Source organism: Petromyzon marinus, chromosome 31 (assembly GCF_048934315.1).
Source record: "Petromyzon marinus isolate PM22_M1 ecotype Great Lakes invasive population chromosome 31, UKy_Petmar_22M1.pri1.0, whole genome shotgun sequence".
Lineage (NCBI taxonomy): Eukaryota > Metazoa > Chordata > Hyperoartia > Petromyzontiformes > Petromyzontidae > Petromyzon > Petromyzon marinus.
The window spans coordinates 13,999,732-14,019,302 of NC_133697.1; the positions used below are offsets into that span (position 1 = coordinate 13,999,732).

At 48.7% G+C, this 19,571-nt stretch overlaps 1 protein-coding gene across 6 annotated transcripts in view; it reads left to right on the forward strand.

The window, feature by feature from the left end:
* The window catches only part of LOC116947882 (homeobox protein otx5-like), a 44,685-nt gene extending 27,065 nt beyond the window's left edge, over positions 1-17,620 (forward strand). For 3 of the 6 annotated variants that reach the window (XM_032964132.2, XM_032964129.2, XM_032964130.2), the window contains exons 2-4: positions 4,214-4,442; positions 8,719-8,870; positions 10,940-17,620. In XM_032964132.2, the coding sequence (XP_032820023.1) occupies positions 4,349-4,442; positions 8,719-8,870; positions 10,940-11,647 (954 nt within the window). In that variant the 5' untranslated portion in view covers positions 4,214-4,348 and the 3' untranslated portion in view covers positions 11,648-17,620. Of the gene's footprint in view, position 1; positions 385-4,213; positions 4,443-8,718; positions 8,871-10,939 lie in introns of those variants that run through there. The other 3 variants (XM_032964127.2, XM_032964133.2, XM_076071133.1) reach the window with 3 other exon arrangements.
* The last annotated feature ends 1,951 nt before the right edge of the window (positions 17,621-19,571 follow it).

A 19,571-nucleotide genomic window follows, 5' to 3' on the forward strand; every position in this document is an offset into this window, starting at 1 on the left:
GACGGGTGGCCGTGGTTGGTGGTGGTGGTGGGGAGTGGTTATTCTTTTTAAACGGTGTCGTGGTGCATGGAGAAGTGGTGCCACGGAGGGCGTTGGGGGTGGTGGTGGTGAGGAGGAGGAGGTGTTTTGTGTTTCGTTAGTCACGTCGTGAGCGTGTAGGGGTCGAGCTGGTTATAAACACGCGCGGCTGCCGTGGAGCCCACCGAGCAAAACGCGGCGCGGCTGGTTGTTCTGACCTCTCTGTCCCATCTGCCTCGGACCGCAAAAACGAATAGAGAGAGAGAGAGAAGGGGGGGCCTTGGAGGTGCGTGTCGGGTGTAAACATCCGACGACCCCCGTCCGACTCTATCCATGTCAACAGGACACATTGCTGCTGCTGCTGCTGTAAGTACATTGCATTGCGCACGAATATAATCGCGATACTATAAAACGTAAACGTTGTTGTTGGTCTTTTTCTTTGTAAACGCAGTTTGAGACGACCACCACGGCGCTTCTTCGGGTTTTTATTTTTTGCCGCTTCGCGAAATTCGCGGCCGTGCTGTGGGTCCGGGTCGCGCAGCGCGCGCGGTGCTGCTCGCCGCGTTGTCCGACGTTCCGCTCCACATGCCGGGAGCTTCTTTGCAGCAGCAGCAGCAACACCAGAAAACACATCGGAGAGAGCTAATACCAAACAACAAAACAGACTACAATATATATTTTAAATTCTTATTGTTATTTCCTTGTTTGTTACAACATAAGTTGTCAATGCCCGTTGAAGTCTTCCACGTATTTCTAGTACAGCATAATAAGGCATATCCCCTCCGACAATCTACTGCTGGATGAACGCCTCGCCCCACGCTGCGTTGGGGATCCTTTGACCATACTTCACCTCGCTGGTCAGTGTGCGGGTTGGTGATGGTATAGGCCGAGGACCGGTTTACACCACTCCTCCGTAATCCGTGCGTTGCGCGGTGCGCTAACAATTTGCTCTCCACCCCGTCTCTAACTCTTGTTTATCTGTAGTCACTCACACGTAGTCACTCACACGTAGTCACTAACACGTAGTCACTAACACGTAGTCACTCACACGTAGTCACTCACACGTAGTCAGTCTTACTTAGTCACTCACGAATAGGCGCACGTAGTCACTCACACGTAGTCACTAACACGTAGTCACTAACACGTAGTCACTCACACGTAGTCACTCACGAGGAGTCACTCACACGTAGTCACTCACACGTAGTCACTCATCACGTAGTCACTCACACGTAGTCACTCACACGTAGTCACTCATCACGTAGTCACTCACACGTAGTCACTAACACGTAGTCACTCGCACGTAGTCACTAACACGTAGTCACTCACACGTAGTCACTCACACGTAGTCACTCCTACGTAGTCACTCACACGTAGTTACTCACACGTAGTCACTAACACGTAGTCACTCACACGTAGTCACTAACACGTAGTCACTCGCACGTAGTCACTAACATGTAGTCACTCATCACGTAGTCACTCACACGTAGTCACTCGCACGTAGTCACTCACACGTAGTCACTAACACGTAGTCACTCATCACGTAGTCACTCACACGTAGTCACTCACACGTAGTCACTCGCACGTAGTCACTCACACGTAGTCACTAACACGTAGTCACTCATCACGTAGTCACTCACACGTAGTCACTCACACGTAGTCACTCACGAGGAGTCACTCGCACGTAGTCACTCACACGTAGTCACTCATCACGTAGTCACTCACACGTAGTCACTAACACGTAGTCACTAACACGTAGTCACTAACACGTAGTCACTCATCACGTAGTCACTAACACGTAGCCACTCACGAGGAGTCACTAACACGTAGTCACTCACACGTAGTCAGTCTCACGTAGTCACTCATCACGTAGTCACTCACACGTAGTCAGTCTCACGTAGTCACTCACACGTAGTCACTCACGTAGTCACTCACACGTAGTCACTCACACGTAGTCAGTCTCACGTAGTCACTCACGAGGAGTCACTCACACGTAGTCACTAACACGTAGTCACTCACGTAGTCACTCACACGTAGTCACTAACACGTAGTCACTAACACGTAGTCACTCACGTAGTCACTCACACGTAGTCACTAACACGTAGTCACTCACACGTAGTCACTCACACGTAGTCACTAACACGTAGTCACTCACACGTAGTTACTAACACGTAGTCACTCACACGTAGTCACTAACACGTAGTCACTAACACGTAGTCACTCACGAGGAGTCACTAACACGTAGTCACTCACACGTAGTCACTCACACGTAGTCACTCGCACGTAGTCACTCACACGTAGTCACTCACACGTAGTCACTCACACGTAGTCACTCACGTAGTCACTCATCACGTAGTCACTCATCACGTAGTCACTCACACGTAGTCACTAACACGTAGTCACTCATCACGTAGTCACTCACACGTAGTCACTCGCACGTAGTCACTCGCACGTAGTCACTCGCACGTAGTCACTCACACGTAGTCACTCATCACGTAGTCACTCGCACGTAGTCACTCACACGTAGTCACTAACACGTAGTCACTAACACGTAGTCACTCACGAGGAGTCACTAACACGTAGTCACTCACACGTAGTTACTCACGAGGAGTCGGACCCGTTTGCTGCCTACCGATGTGTGTGAGAGTCTTCGTCATGGGCTGCTGTGCGCAGAGATAATGCGGCGACTTCTTAATGTCACCGTGCTCTGCATCATCATCGTGCTTGGGGGGATTCCCGACTTCGCGTTCACCGATCCCTGGTGGGGTTATTGCGTCGCGTTGTGCTTGCGTAAAACTCGACCTGTGAGCGCACCCGTTAACGAGCTTCGGAACCAGATTTTAACTTATTTATACCGCATGAATCCGATGAGCTACAAAGCTCTTTGTCACAGATGTCCTGAAGCTTAATTTCCCTGGCGTGGCGTGCATCAGTGGCGAGTGATATCTAAACCCGTTGCGGCGTTGAACCTCTTATAATCAAACCCACTTGGTGTGTGTGTGTGTTTGACCGGGCGTCTGTAACCTTTTAACGGAACCTGAATGGGGTTTTTTGTGTGTGTGTAAAATATATACAGTACATAAATAATATATGTATATAACAGGCGTGTTGGTTTGTTTAAAGTAATACTCGTACTGCACTGGCGATGTAATTCGTTACGAGTGTTTGAATTGCAACCCGCAGCGACCAGCGGGGTGAAGTATGTTCAAACAGACCCCCCCACGCTAGACAACACGCCGTGTGGGGGTGGTGGGGGGGGGGGGCTTCATCCAGCAGTGGATTAACAAAGGGGTTGTTTAAATATACTGTATAACATAGACAGTAAGTCCTCGTTCAACGCGGTAGATGCGTTCCTGAAAAGTGCCGCGTTAAGCGAAAAACGCCTGGAGCGAAAACAATTTCCACATCGATAATGTAGCGATAACGTTTGGCGAGATACGACGTACCACCACTACGCACACCGAGGGCACACCGCCGCGTAACTGCATCATTCCACGTGCCGTGTCACTGTACCGCTCAGCAACGCAGCTCAAGAGAGAGCAGTTCGTCGTGGACCGCTCAGAAATTGCGTTATAGCGGCGTGTTATAACGGGCGTGTTGTAATGGGGCGTGTTCCATGTTATAACGGGCATGTTGTAATGGGGCGTGTTGTAACGGGCGTGTTTTAATGAGGCGTGTTCCGTGTTATAACGGGCGTGTTGTAACGGGCGTGTTTTAATGAGGCGTGTTCCGTGTTATAACGGGCGTGTTATAACGGGCGTGTTTTAATGGGCGTGTTGTAATGGGCGTGTTGTAACGGGCGTGTTGTAATGGGGCGTGTTCCGTGTTATAACGGGCGTGTTGTAATGGGCGTGTTGTAATGGGGCGTGTTCCGTGTTATAACGGGCGTGTTATAACGGGCGTGTTTTAATGGGCGTGTTATAACGGGCGTGTTTTAATGGGCGTGTTGTAATGGGCGTGTTGTAATGGGGCGTGTTCCGTGTTATAACGGGCGTGTTATAACGGGCGTGTTTTAATGGGCGTGTTGTAATGGGCGTGTTCTAATGGGGCGTGTTCCGTGTTATAACGGTGCACGTTCTGCGTTATAACGGCGCACGTTTCGCGTTGTGCGGAAAGTGAAAGCGAGGACTCGCCGTCTCTATATATATTCATCCATACGTCATCTCTGTCTCTCTCTGCCGTGGCGCCTGCCTCCCAGGGTGACGCTGCAGGCTGACGTGACCGGGTCGGAGTGAGGGAGCCGCGTCGCGAGACCACAGAGAACCCCCCCTGCACCACCAGCCCCCCCCCCACCCCACACCGCAAGGCGCTCGGAGAAGAAGTGGGGGGCACCATGGCGTACCTGGACCTCAAGCAGACCGCCTACCCGGGCCTCAGCCTCGCCACCAACGGCATGGACCTGTTCCACCCCGCGCTCGGTTACCCAGGTGAGATCCCAGCCGTTGAGGGCAGTCACCGCTCGCGAGACGCGTACGCCAAGGTGGCGAATGATGAAAGAGTTTGTGTTTGCCTCGCGCTTGCGGATGTGCAGCAGTTACCCGAGTCGTCAGCGCTTCGGTGTTTGCATTGTCCTTGTGCTGCTCCGTCTCTCGGCTCGCCTTTCGGGCTAGCACTGGTGAAACGATGCCATTGAAGGAGAAGAACCATTGCCACGACACGTCTTTTTTTTTCAGGCCACACTCACGGTGTTGTTATTGACAACTGTGAGGGGTTTTGTTGTTGTTTGTGCATGTGCACAACTGCCAACGCAACAGTGGCAGCAACATCACCACCACGGACTGTAGCTTGACGGAGATGAACATCGCTGGATTCTGCTTTGTACCTGCGCCAGAATCTTTAATTATCTTTGAAAAATCCGATGAGCTATGAAGCTCTTTTTCCACGGATGTATCCTGCGGACACGTGCCTCGTGCCTACAATGCGCAATGCAGAGGCACGTGTCTGCCCAGCTTGAAAGCCGCGTACGTGTCTCTTGAGGAATCTGTTTAGACTTTCGACCGCGTCACCTTGCCGATGAGTCTCGGCCGTGTGTAATGGACACATCAGCACACGTTCGCCCAAAAGAGGATTAAGAGAAACACCATCACCCACCTGCACGTGGGTCGGGCCATCCGAGTACATGCCACCGTGAGGGCGTCTCTCCACTGCATTTGTATTGGAATGTTGTGCAAACACATCCATAGTTTGTCATCCGCACCCGCACCTCCTATTAGCACGGCTGGCTACGTGAACACATATACAATGATAAAAATAGACCTCGGTGTGGAATAATAACTTCTACGCGGTACAACGACACAGAGACCAGACAGTTCCGTCATGTGCCAGAGGATGTGGAGATCCGTGACTATAGCGACACAACCGATCCACTTTGAAGAGCCCTGCTCAGACTTGCAAATAATCACAGGCATATTCATAGCTCCATTACCGTGTGAACGCCCGCGATCAAATCGCCCGGAACACGCCCCAGGTCTCCTCGGATTTCCGAAGCAAAGCTCCCACCCCCGTGGTTGAGCCTGCAAGCTCGACTGGGTGGAGGACCGTGTGGGAAAATAGGGGGATCTGTAAGAGGCGTCGTAGGCCGTGGAAGAGTTCAGATCAGCAATATTAAACTATTTTTTTTTCTTTTACCAGGTAATGCCCACTGAGCTATATAGCTCTTTTGTTCAGAAGCGACCGGGCTATCACAAAAATGAAAGCTCATACGAAGTAGCTTACCGTCATGTGGAAATGTATATTGGCCAAAAAACGCGTGATGTTGATTCTAAATGTGGAGGGGAAAAAAAACCGGAGGACCTGGAGCAAAATCCACGCGACCACGGGGAGAGAGACACGCAAACTTCCAATACACAGCAGGCGTCAGGGTTGGGATCGAACCCACGAACTCCTGTATACCAGGCGAGGTAGTTAACATCTCACCACTGCCGCGCATTTCTGTCCCGCACTCCCCTTCTCCCAACTTCACCAGCGAGGGGCACCATGGCATACCTGGACCAGCGAGGTGGTGAAGTATGGTCAAATACCCCTCATGGTCCGCAAGGCACAGAGTATGCCCTGATCCAGCAAGTCACTTAACACAACAGGGCTGAACATGTCAGAATCAGAACCATAATCTTTACTTATCTTTGAAACATTCAATGAGCTATGAAGCTCTTTTTCCACAGATATCTCCTGTGGACACGTGTCTCGTACCTACAATGCGCAATGCAGAGCCTCGTGCCTGCACAGCTTTATAGCCGCGTAGGAAAGGATTCACACACAAATCTTCACATCCACACACTGTGGCCAGTGAACAGATCGGGAGTGCCTGCACTAACTTTAACTTTTTTATTTCCTTTTTTTATTGTTCAGCCAGCCTCTAAGCACTCGTGGCAGCGCTCTCTCTACGTGTAATGATTTGTACCTACCCCTGTGATTTCTACCAACCTCATTTTATCCATCTCTATGCCACTAATTATATTTTTTATCTAGTTCTGCCTCTTCCGCTGACGTTCGTCTGACTCATCTCCCGGTGATCTGGAACTGACGCAATTGAGCACCTTCAAGTGCGGCCCTCTTGAACGCACAAACAGTCCCCTGCAGAGCAGCGTTTTGGTTTTGGCCACGTTTTACTCGCAAAGTGTTTGCGAGTACGGTTCCGAGCTTCCTTTGGTCTTAAACCAAATTCCCCCAGTGACTGAGCACTTCTGGAGTTGTTTGCAGAGGGTAAACCACAAGCATGGACAGCATCGTTTTTGGTCTTCGTGAACGAATGGACGGTTCTCTTATGCTACACATTTGTCTGGGGATATGAGCAGCTCACCTGACCCACCCTCACACGCTATTTTTGGCTAACCATCGAACTTTTGGCTAACCGTCGAACAAAGACAGTCCACTGCATCGTGCGGCGCTTTCAGATGCGCTTCTGCGTCCATCTGGAACGCTCTGCCTTCTGATATTAGGAAGCCACTGGAGCTATGCACTTTTAAATCTAGATTGAAAACTAATTTCTTTAGATCTTTTTGTATTTAGTTTGTTGTCCTTCCCACGCACCTCCAATTGAGACGGTTGGCTACATACGGCGCGGAAGAAGTTCAAACACACATACATTGCAATCTAATTTATATTTCTTGCAAATTTGGATAGCACCAGGACATATTTCCCGACTTATTCTGTGCGATACCCCGGGGTCTCTCATAAACGTCCCATTTCCATCAGGTGGCACGCTTTAGGGGCAGTGCGTTTCCAACACTCCAGACCATCCAATTGGCCAGCAACATAGCCAATGGGCTACGAGCAGGACCCACACCGAGCTCAGGGATTTTTTTTTCTTTGGCTGTGCCACTTTCATCAATTGATTTGTGGAATGTTCTGCTCTAGAATAAGACCACAAGGGATAATGAAATGGTCAAAAGTACCGTGCAATCTTATTCAGTGCCAAGTGCAATCATTGGAAAGCTATTTAACCACGAATTAGTTGATTGGTAGGAGGCAATTTTTCCAAACGTATATTAAGAGTGTAAAGCATTCATTATTGTATTCTTGTTCGTACACACTGAATTGTAAATTGGTAAATGTAAACAACAACTTACCATTTGTTATTTAAGAAATGTATAAACAATATCCCCACATCAAAGTAGTGTAAGTTAATTACAAAATTAGCAGTTTTCAACTGAATCATCATCGATTATTGAGCGAGGCCACGTAAACGATTTCACCAAGTTTGAGACGTTAATGCCATCCAATCGCTCCATGCGGGCCAAACTCGTCACGTGGTGAAAAATGGTTTAACTGGACCAGTTCTTATTATTTTAGTGCAATCACCAGTAAAGTTGAAGAATAATTTCCCCAACAAATGCAGTAATTAGATACTAAGATCATTATGTGGCCGAAACCAAAAAGCAGTTACCATGAATCATAACATTGAGGTTATTAGTGGGAACCAAATCCAAAATGAATGCATACGCATGCTTTTTTAATTGTTAAGATAATAATAATAATAATGATGCAACAAAAATTAAGCTTTAAAATAAATCTACCAACATGGATAAAAAAAATTAAGTACAATGCTATACAATGAGAATTGTGAGTAACTTGTAGGAAAATGTCTCTATGAGCTACAAACACTCCCAGGAGTATTCACTGATGAACAGAATGCTATTTCTGAACACAGTCGATTCCTCGGGATGTTCAAATAAAACTCGGCAACCTTCATTCAAATGAGTCGAGTTGTTTCTCCCACTAAATGAAATCACATTGATTTGATATCCCACGAAATCTCATTGCCCTAATTGTGTAGGCTTTTGCTGAGAGGAGGCGGATTACATGGAAGGAAAAAATAAAATGATTAAGTTCATCATCATGCCAAGTGTGCAGAGATGCAATAAAAAAAGTGGATTATTTTAAATGACATTTCAACCTGGAATATACTTTTTGTTGTTGTTTATTAACTGTGTGTCGAGTTTGTAAAGCCATTTGTTAATGGCTGGGGTAGCCGGGTGGATTCCATCTGTACCACGTGCAGGAGCAGTGCACTGGGCGATGATCGGTACTGGGAGTGGTGGACAGCACTCCGCCGCAGTCACGATTAGACAGCTGCTGCTGTTTCTGTTGTTGTCGATGGTGGTGGTGGTGGTGTCGCTGCTGGTGCTGCTCCCATGAATCCTGCTGCTATTCCTGTTGCCCTTTGTTGTTGTTGACGAGTAACTTGCTCCCCACCTCCCGCAGCAGCCCCGCGCAAGCAGCGTCGCGAGCGCACGACGTTCACGCGCGCGCAGCTAGACATCCTGGAATCGCTCTTCTCCAAGACGCGCTACCCCGACATCTTCATGCGCGAGGAGGTGGCGCTCAAGATCAACCTGCCCGAGTCGCGCGTGCAGGTGGGGGCCATCCTCATTCATCATCATCATCATCGTTATCATTTCTCCATCAGAGTTATTTTACTATTTGAAACTATTGTTTATTTTATCAGGTAAGGCCCACTTAAGCTGTATAGCTCTTTTTCAGAAGCGACCTGGCCACAAATGATAGTTCAACGAAGTGGCTTAAATGTAGAGGGAAAAAAAACGGAGGACCCGGAGAAAAATCCACGCGACCACGGGGAGAGAGACACGCAAACTCCAAATATACAGGCATCAGGGTTGGGATTGAACCTACGACCTCCTGTATACGACGCGAGGTAGTTAACATCTCCTAGCCACCGTGGCGTCACTTCGTCCTCCTCCTGAGCATCAGTATAATCATTACTCATTCTCCTACATCACCATCATCAAGATCAACTTCCCTGAGTCACGCGTGAAGGTGGGGCCCTCACGGTGCCAACCACTCACATCCAGCGGGTCCCCTCCCGCTGGGGTCACCCCCCCCCCCACCGGGGTCGCCCCCCCCCCCCACCGGGGTCCCCTCCCACCGGGGTCCTCCCACCAGAATCCCCCCCCCCCCCCACCGGGGTCCCCTCCCACCACCTCCACAAAGAGGTTTCCGGTCTCTTTGGATTCATAAAAAAATAATGAGTGAACTAGCAACCACCACGAGCATAACAGAAGGCAAATAAAACATACGAGCAAAGAACACGCAACTGTGAGCCCGCGCCCTCTGGGTCACAGTGGATTCTAAATACGTGTACAGTACTGCACAGCGCTTGTTGCCAATCTACCACTGGATGAGGTCCTCCCCACGCCTGCACTGGTCTTGGCGGGGGGGAGGAGAAGGGGGGTCATAGTTCACCGTGCTTCACGCCGCTCGCGCTGTGCGGGTCGGCGGAGGCCGGAAAGCATGGATGCAGAGGCGCAGAAGTGCAGAGCGCCAAGGCAACCTGCTGCACTGCCCTCTGCTGCTGCCCGGCACGCATGCCAACCCCGCTTGCGCACGATGGTAGTCACCCCTCCAAGCGCACTCCAGGTTCAAACCCCGCGGGGTAGCCCCGGGCCGCGGTGGCGATGACGCACGCGACCTCCTCTACTCCGGCGCCGTGAAGGCAGCGGCGAGTTGTTGGTGGATCGGACAAGTGATGAAATGTTCGCGAAAGCTTCCTTCCCGTGGGCATCGAGGAGGTGCGATAACCCTGGCTTGCCACCAGAATGCAGTGCAGCAAAAGCGTGGACTGATTTAATCTTTCCCTTCTGGATGGGACAGAGCGGGGTTTGGCAACCAAAATAACAACAAGAAGGGACGTTGTTTTCGAATTTGGTAAACAAAAAAAACCCTCAATATTTCAAGAGCCTTAACGCACTGTGGTGGTGAATACGAGACGGTGTGGTCCTTAATAAATAATGTGTCGCGAAGCAGCACTCCGTAAAGAGCCACCGCATGCGGCTCCAGAGGTTGCCGATGCCTGGGCTCGAGTGTTGTCGTCGCCCTTCCCCCCATATGTATTAAACGCTCACTAATTGGCTGAATATATCTTAATGTGGAGAACTGCAGAGCGATGGTTGGTCCCAGCTCATCGCCTCGTCTGTGGTTCTTGCTCGCCGATTGTGAGACGCAATTTGCACGACTCACGACGCGATATATAAAACTAATAGTTTATTATAAGCCTCTGAGATGTGATGATCACATTCTGGGTGATTTGCTCTGAATAATTAACGTCTGCTTCTTCTTTTCGCGTATGGAATGTATGTGCAAATCACGTGTCCAAGTTTAAATCTGTGAGTCATGCGATGGCATAATTAGCAGTCGTCATTTACCGCCCTTTGGCAATCTACTGCTGGATGAAGGCCTCCCCACGCCCTGTCAGCCATGGAGGTTGTTTGACCATACTTCACCACGATGGTGGGTTCAAGTTAAATATACTGCGGGACTCATTCTGTCACCAAGCAACTTGGGCCGGATTTAGAGAGCAAGGGAAGCGAGATCTTTTTTTTTAATGTTTAACTACCGCAACGTTCTGTAGCAAATCTTAACCACGAGTCCCGGCGCGCGTGCGCGTGCACGCGGTGTCCCCATACAGGTGTGGTTCAAAAATCGGCGCGCCAAGTGCCGGCAGCAGCACAACGCGGCTCAGAACAAGGCCCGCCCGGCCAAGAAGAAGATCTCGCCGCGAGACAGCAACGCGGGCGACAGCAGCGCCGGCAGCGGAGGCCAGTTCACGCCGCCAGTGGGTAGCAACGCGGCCGGAGCTGCTGCTTCCGGTTCGTCGGGCAGCAGTGCGGCCGCGGCCGCCGCGGCCGCGGCCGCCGCGGTGTCTCTCTGGAGCCCGGCGGCCGTGTCTCCGGACAGCTTGGCCGACCCGCTAACCTCTGCGGCCGTGCTACAGCAGCAACAGCAGCAGCAGGTTCACCACCAGCAGCAGCAGCAGCAACAGCAGCAGCAGCGCTCTCCCTACCAGATCACGTATGCGCCCCAGCAGTCCGTGTACACGCAGAGCTACCCGGGCTCCAGCGCGTACTACTCGGCGATGGATTGCAGCGCGTACCTGTCCCCGGGCGCCGGCGGACTGAGCCCCATGGCGAGCGCCGTGTCGGCCGGGATGGGGCCCGTGTCCCCGCACACGGCGCTGTCGGCGCAGGCGTACGGCGCGACCGGGCTGGGCTTCGGCACGTCGGCCGACTACCTGCAGGACTACAAGGACCAGAGCTCGGCGTGGAAGCTCAACTTCACGCACGCCGACTGCCTGGACTACAAGGATCAAAACGCGTGGAAGTTCCAGGCGCTCTAAGACGGGCACGGGGGGGGGGGTAGTAGTGACGCGCGTGTCCTAGGAGGTAGAGCTTTGTGCTGCGTTACGCCCGCGCGTGGTGTGTTTGTACGTACGTGCGGCAGCCTAGACACGCGACCCGCGAACGCACGTGGCGCGAGGAGCGACCGATGCATGTCGTTTATGTGAAGTTGGTTAATGTCGTCCAGTGGTATTGCGAGTTGCCGGCCTGTTGACCGTCCAAAGAGAGTGGTGGAGGTTCCGTGTTCTTGCAGCAGGGACTATTGTCTCCATCAGGAACAGACAGTGTTGATTTTCCAGTGTTAAGTGGTGCGGCCCCACAAGGTGGAATTCACTTTACTGACCTCCGTGTGATGATTGATGGCGTGAACCTAATGATATAAACATGCTTTATTATCATACGTTAACTTGTGATTTCGCCAACTCATCATCTTTTTAATTCGGGGCCAAATCCCGAGTATCGTGCAGAGCGGACAAATAACTCTGCCCACCTCCCCCCCCCCGCCTTGGATTTCAATAACTACTGACTTATTACAAACCTCCCCTCTATATCTAAGATCCTTGAAAGCCTTTCGTTGCCTGGGCTCATAACTAATTACGTCCTAGTCTCCCATCTTGTTTCTGTAATCGGCGTGTCGGCCTGCTCACTCTACAGAAGCCACTGTAGTCTGGGTGATTAACAACAGAACCCTGCCCATCACCGGGGCTTTGCTGTCCCACTTGCCCGGCATTTTGGCAGCCTTTGACACCACAAGGCGTGGTGTTTTGCATGAACGCCTTGGCCGTGACTTTGGTGTTTCTGAACTGGCTCTTCATAACCGATTGTAGTTTTTTTTTCCAGTTAACACCTCGACGTGGTGGCAAAATGTTAACTGCCTCGCCTTGTATACAGAAGGCCATGGGTTCGATCCCGACACTGACACCTGTTGTATATTTGGGGTGTGTGTGTCTCTCTCCCTGTGGTCGTGTGGATTTTTTTCCGGGTCCTCCGGTTTTTCCCCTCCACATTTAGAATCAACATGTGTTCAGAATATTTCACTGCTATAAATTTCCACGTGATGATAAGCCACTTCGTTTAGCTATCATTTGTGGCCAGGTCACTTCTGAACAAGAGCTATATAGCTCAGTGGGCCTTACCTGGAAAATAAAAACAGTTTGGTTTTTAAAGAGTTTACAGTTTAGTTTAAAGTCCAGGAGTCCTCCTCACCAGGGTTCTGTTGTTCCCAGACCCTTTCCTCTTCACCTTCATCTCTCCAAGTGGCCTCCTCCTCCTCGTCAACCCTGGCACTTGAACCAGGCAAGGAGATCGTCGCTTCTCTGTGGCAAGCTCGGGTCACCTGGTATTCCCTCTCTCCCCTCTCACCGTGCCACACTTTGGCATCGCTAACGACCTTTGTCAGAGTCTGAAGACTCGTTCCCCTTTCCCGAATTCGTCTCCCGCACCTCTGAATGACTTTTTTTTTAAGTTCCACTTGTATGTTGCAAATTTGTTAATGAATTAAGGGATCTGAGTCCGTAGCTGTACCATGTGAGCTATCCAGACCACCATAAGCGACATAACAATTAACAAATCCATTATAATAATTCACTAAGGAGGGTCTCAAGACTTTTTTTTCCAGAAGGTGGTCGTACAATGGGATGTTTGGCTAATATAGTACAGCGAGCGTCTGGGTTCATGCGGGGAGGAAAGTAGAGCACCCGAAGAAAACCCACCACCATGTGTACGATGAGGACGCGACACTGTGCCCTGCAGTGTCCTGGCCACGTCTCAAAACCTCGCGCCAGAACTGGATATCGCCCTCTTGGTGCGAGTGCAGACAAACGAGTCTCTCTGAACATTCAAAAACACGATCGTAGCCAATCAGAACCGCTCGTCATGTACAAGCTGTACTCGACAAAACGCAAACTGTGACAACATCGGAGAAAAGACCGTTACTTTTATATACTGTGGTGCATAGGACGTCGATAGTCAACTGTTTTTGGAGTACTGTAGAGTTTGGGTAAAAACTAACACCATACAATCCATCTGACCAGTGTGGAAGAACGGGACAATGCATATATTATCATAGTATGTATTTTGTTTGCATTTTGACTGCAAGTATTGTGGTTAATGCAGACATGAATCCTTGTAATAAGGTTTCAGTTTTGTTGCCAGAAAAAAAGGGGAAAACCCCTATTATTATGAACGGGATAATGTTTGTTGAAGTTTGGAGGCGCTATACCTGCAACAGAAAATGTCGTTGTCAGGTGATATTTTACGTTTATGTACAGATGGTGGGTAGGACGTTTTGAGAAAGAGACCCTAAAAAATAGACCCTCTATCCTGTGCAGGTGGACTGATACATGTACTGAATTGCGTGTGTAAGAATTCACATGCATGTAATAGATTCACGTCACCCTTTCAGCCACTAGAGGCACTACCACTTCCGGCAATATTTAAAATGACAATTTATTCTTGAATCGAATTGCAATCCTAAAATGTCGACATTTCGTGGAATCGCCAGGGAGGCAAATCCGTTCCACCTCCGGTCATCATATTCACAATTATCGGCCAAGATTAATCCACTGCTGGATGAAAGCCATCCCAATCCGCCATCATTTCCCATCCTCTCCGATCCGTTCCATTCCTTGGCTGCCACTCTGCCATTCTTCATTGTCTTGACGACTACAAATGAAATGGTGTCTACCACGTGCTCCAACGTGCACGTACAGTGGCACTCATCCGTTCATGTCTCACAAAGTGGTACTAATTTTATCGACCCCATCCCAGAGGGATGATGGTTTGAGTAAAGTACCTGGCTGCAGTGCCACCTGGGAGATTTAAAAACAGGTTAGAAAAGAAGTCGCGCACACGCATGGATTACGGTAAAACTTTACAACTTGCGATTGTGCTAACGGGTATCTCGGTCAAAATTGGTTTACATATTGCCAATTAGTTTTGGTCTGACTTGTGTCTTCGTGTTTTTTTGGGAAACGCTGTGATGTATTTCGCCAGTTTTTCGATAAGTCCCCAGCAGCAACACCACTTCACCCCACAAGTTCGATCGTTATGGAAGTTCTCATGACCCTCTGTTACCTTAAACCTTCGTTGGAAATGGTTTAAAGGCGCCACCATGCATGTACATGGCTTTCAATTACTTCCGCATTACCCTGCCCTGAGGGCGAATATTTGTAATATAATACTCATATGGGAGACCACTTTTCTAGAGAGCATGAAGACATAAGTGAGTGTTCAAGGCATGCTGTTGAGTGTTAGGCTATTGAAGTGAGATGCTCATTGAAAGTGACTGATGCATCTTTGTCAGCTGACAGGACTTTCTTTTTTACTGCCTCGAGACATTTGGAATAAAAACAGGCGGTGGCCCATTTTCAACGTCATGCAATTGGTGATAAAGTTGAAACAATTAGAAATTGCCCCAAACAGTTGAGCATATCTCCTGTTATTATTGTGCGCCAATCATAACATCACAACCATTGGGTTTTCAGGACCACCGTGATGATACCGTAAGGATCACGCGAGCATAGGCTGCACTTTTTGTCACACAGTCGATGAAGGCGTGTAGTGGCGTCCGCTGGCAACTCCTGTGTGAAGCGACGTCACAGCTGTGCAAAGCATTCTGGATATTTCCAAAATGGCCACGCGTTGTGTGGCACGCCCTTGTGGGACGCCAGCATCATGCGATGGGAATTCCCGTGCAGACTAAATCGTCAAAGCGGCTGAACTTTAAGCGACGGTGGGCTGTGGCGGCGTTCTGCAAGACATGATTCTCGTGTATAGCTGTGTGCGTGAGTGATGCACGGGGTTTAATAAGCGATATTGGTGAGTACAAAGGGCGATGGAAAGCATGCGTCGTGAAATGATGGTTGACACCTGTATTACAGAAGGCCATGGTTCTGGCATGTCATTTTGACGCCGATAAGACAATTGCATATATGTATCAAGGGATACCGGACCGAAACGAATAGCGCCAGTATAATTAACTTTTTAAACATTGCAAGATCTAAGCGTGCGGCATAACTTTAAGCGATGCTGAAATAATTTTTGCCACGGTTAGACTGGTGAAGAAAAGCGGTAGTCTATGTGGCTCTTTTAACCACTCTCAGCACGTTTTGAATCTCCCACACACATGATACATGTGGGGACATGTATATTACAAACAAATGATGTTTTAATAATGAAACGAATTAGTGCATAAATGTCCGTGAATACATGTTTTAATTTAAGTACGGTGTTTGGTTCATCGTGCGGGATGGTGGAGCTAATATTTATATATTCCCAATCGATGACATTTTCGCCACTGTTGTTCAGCGGGGTGGCCGAACAATTGTCATAACGTGACGGAGAATGAGCAAACACTCGCAGCTGGCAACAGTGGGACGCTGTTAGGCGGTGGTGGGGGGCTGTGTACGAAGCATTGCTCCGGTGTCCTGCATTAATCACACAGAACGTGCAATAAATGTCAGCAGACCCACATTTACGGAATGGGATGAACTTGGACGACGGCTAATAAAGAGGAAATAGCATGGGACTTGCAACAAGTTTTATCCAAGTGGTAGTATTGTAATAAGCAAACAAAAACAAATATCGGCAAAAGCTTGCAACATGTTGCTGTTAAGAAAAAGTTGAATTTCTGTATTTTATGCATACGTTTATAGACGGTTAAAAATAAGTCTAAATATTCGGGCGTATATACACTAAATTGTATATATGTCTCGATAGAATTCACATCCGTTGATTTTAAGTTTATTGTATCTTTGTATATTATTGTGTACTGTTCGTTATTTATGCCGTAAACATGTCATTTAAGTACCCTCGAAAGCCATAGATGTTGTAAACATAGACTTTGTTCGTACGAGTATTTATAAATCGGTGTGCATTGGACATTAAGCAGTGATATTGCAGTGTTTTTAACTTAGATTTTTCCCAGTTCCCTGGCTATCTTGCTAAAGCAGAACCACTAACACGTGCAGAATATGCAAAACACTGGCCCTGTGTCATATAGACTACTGTGAGATGTCTCTGTGTGTATATATATAGAATTATACATAAGCTGCGTCGTACAATTAAAAAGAAATTATCCATACCGAGATGGCAAATGTTCAATGTAAAAATTCAGCACACACGCTGTACGTAACTTAGGGTAGTTACAAACGTGTTTTGTTTGGCATCACTGGTCACGGAATGAACAAAAAAATAAATCTGCTTCAGTCCCCGAAGAAGCTCCTGGAGTAAAACATCGGACATCAAAGACGAAGTACAACCGTTAAACACATTGGAGAGCTGTACAGCAAAGACAAAGATCCCCCTCATAGCCTTCACAGATTGTTGGGGCAAGTGCTGGCAAAGGCTGCAGAGCGTAACCGCAAACACCTACGCAGTGGCATTTTCCGCCTGATAAAAAGAAACCCACTTCGCACTGCACTTGTGTGCAATCCTGCAGTGTCGCCTTTACATTGCGTTAAACCACACGCTTTGTCGAGCCATCTGTACGGCAGCAGCCTCGTACGGTGTGGCCAGCAGTGGCGTGGCTGTCGAGTGTGCAGGACGGTGCAACTGCACCGGGCTCTATAGGGGCCAGAGAGGCCCAGCCGATGGACCATGAAGAGGAGGGAGGTGGTGAAATTGGAAAGGGGGCCCGAATTTTGAATCCGTAAACCAGCCATGCACCACCTGCATTCGGCTAAATATAATAACCATGGGCTGGCTAGTCTGATCGATCACTGCATTCTGTATTTGTAGTTGGCAGGGCATTTAAAAAAACACGTCACACATCGTGTCACGACAAAGAGCTGACTCTTGTGTGTTGGTTGTCATTGTCCAGACCTCAAATTTGAAAATAAACCACAGCCGAGCATTGCACAGGAAGAGTGGTGACTCATGTAATTACGGTTACACAAGTCTTCTTTGTCAATGTAAATTGTAACTTCAAAGAGCTTTCCCTTGTACTAAATAAAGGTTACCCATTGGCAGGAGTCCACAAGTGTGCTGCAGTATCTAAAGTAGGAAAGATTTTTTAAAATGTATATGCGTGTTAGCTATTTGGCATATATTCTGCTTTAATTACGATTTAACAATTACACGGCGCTTAATTTCAGCAGAACACGTGCGCATACAAACACGAAATCTTGATTTGAATCGGCTATATTAACGCAGGCAGCGTTAATCGTCTATAGCACGTCACGTGGGACGTGTTTAACAATCATCGGGCGTGTGCAGCGTGAACCACCCCCACCACGCTCTAGAAAGACAGTCGCGGTGGGGGGTTCTCGATTACATGCCCTGTGATTAGCACGGTTGGCTACGTACGGTACGAACGAAAGTTCAACAAACATAACCTGCATACAAGTACAAGACTGGGCTAGACGAGAAGAGCCCACCAAGGCTGGCACAGCACTTGTGTAGTGGTGGTGGTTTGTGGTGACCCGCTGCGTGCCAATCGCGACGCCACTACTTTAGACAACTCACAACATTCACATGCATACAGTGCACAGGTGAAAGCAAAAGCTGAATGTTATTTTTTTTGTAACTGTTATAAGATCCACCACTTTATCCACTTTATTGACCCACCACGGACATCCACTTTGTTTAACGGCATATACATGACTGCACAGCTCACGTTGCACACAATTAAAGCTATTACGCAGACAAAGTCTTCGGGAGCATCGTGTGTCATCCCAGGTGGGCATACAGCGACAGGCGTGGCCATACCGCCCTTATTAGCTCCTGTTCATGTCGGCGCATGATATGAGAACGGCAATTGTTGTGAATGCACGGACCAATGTCGTGTATGATATATGCAAGTGGGGATTTTTTTTTCTTCCAGGGGAACATCGTAGCGGCGTTTGGATTGTCCCAAAAAAATTCCCATGTCGCCTGAATGAATGAATGAATGCACAGCCCAGCAACTTGACAGACCTCTCCCGTTCCATTTCTACAACGTTGACATCACGCTTACCGCACTCATGCCGCGTTCCCGAAATTAATATTGTACGCATTTAATTTAAAAGTCTCGTCTGTGGGTGCATTCCCAGCACACCGCGCACAACGCTGGGCCGACGTTGGCCGAAAAGGCGAATGAATCAAACCCCTTGATTTAAACAATGTGGACTAACGTGGATTAACAAGCAAAGAGTCCACAGCTGTCAATCACTGCTCCGGTGGGATGTCAAGAGGCGCCTACCCTGAGCTCTTCTCATCATCATCATGATAATCATCGTCCAGTGTTCGCGACCGGCATTTCTACACTCTTCTTTACTCTGGAAAATCGCAACGATTAACAGGGTTGGCAACATACGGTGAGAAAGAAGTTCAACATACAACCATACAAGTCGAGCTATAATGAGGGTGCCACTTTAAGATGATTGGGCGTCTTCGATGCCTTTGGCGTGCTTGCCAATGGCCATCTCGTGCAGATAATTACATAGGGCCCCCAATAGACCCCCCCCGCCGATCCCTCTTCATAGCCTCATACCTGGGGCCCTTCCGGCCTGTGAGACGAGGTGCAGTTGCACCACCGGCACACTCAATAGCGATGCCACTGGCCAACTATGAAGCCGACGGCGTGTTTATCGCGTGGGTGAAAATAAAGGTGCAGAGGAAACACCACCACACACGCATATGAAAAAACATATCCCTGTAACATCCTTTCTTTGCTGTGTCCTACAGGTACAACCTCTTTGTCCTGCGAGTGTTGTACAGACACTGTTTCTGCATAGCCATCATTACAGTTACCATTAAGTACATTCGTAAACCAGTAATAGCAGAACTCCGCGAACTCTCTCATGAAGCCCTCTGGGTCGTGGCCAGCAACCTCGACATTGTCATCCAGCTCGTGAACACACGCGAGAAGCAGTGGAGGATGATCCTAGTAGCAAAAGTAGCTACTACATGTGTAGTAGCTACTACACATGTAGTAGCTACGGG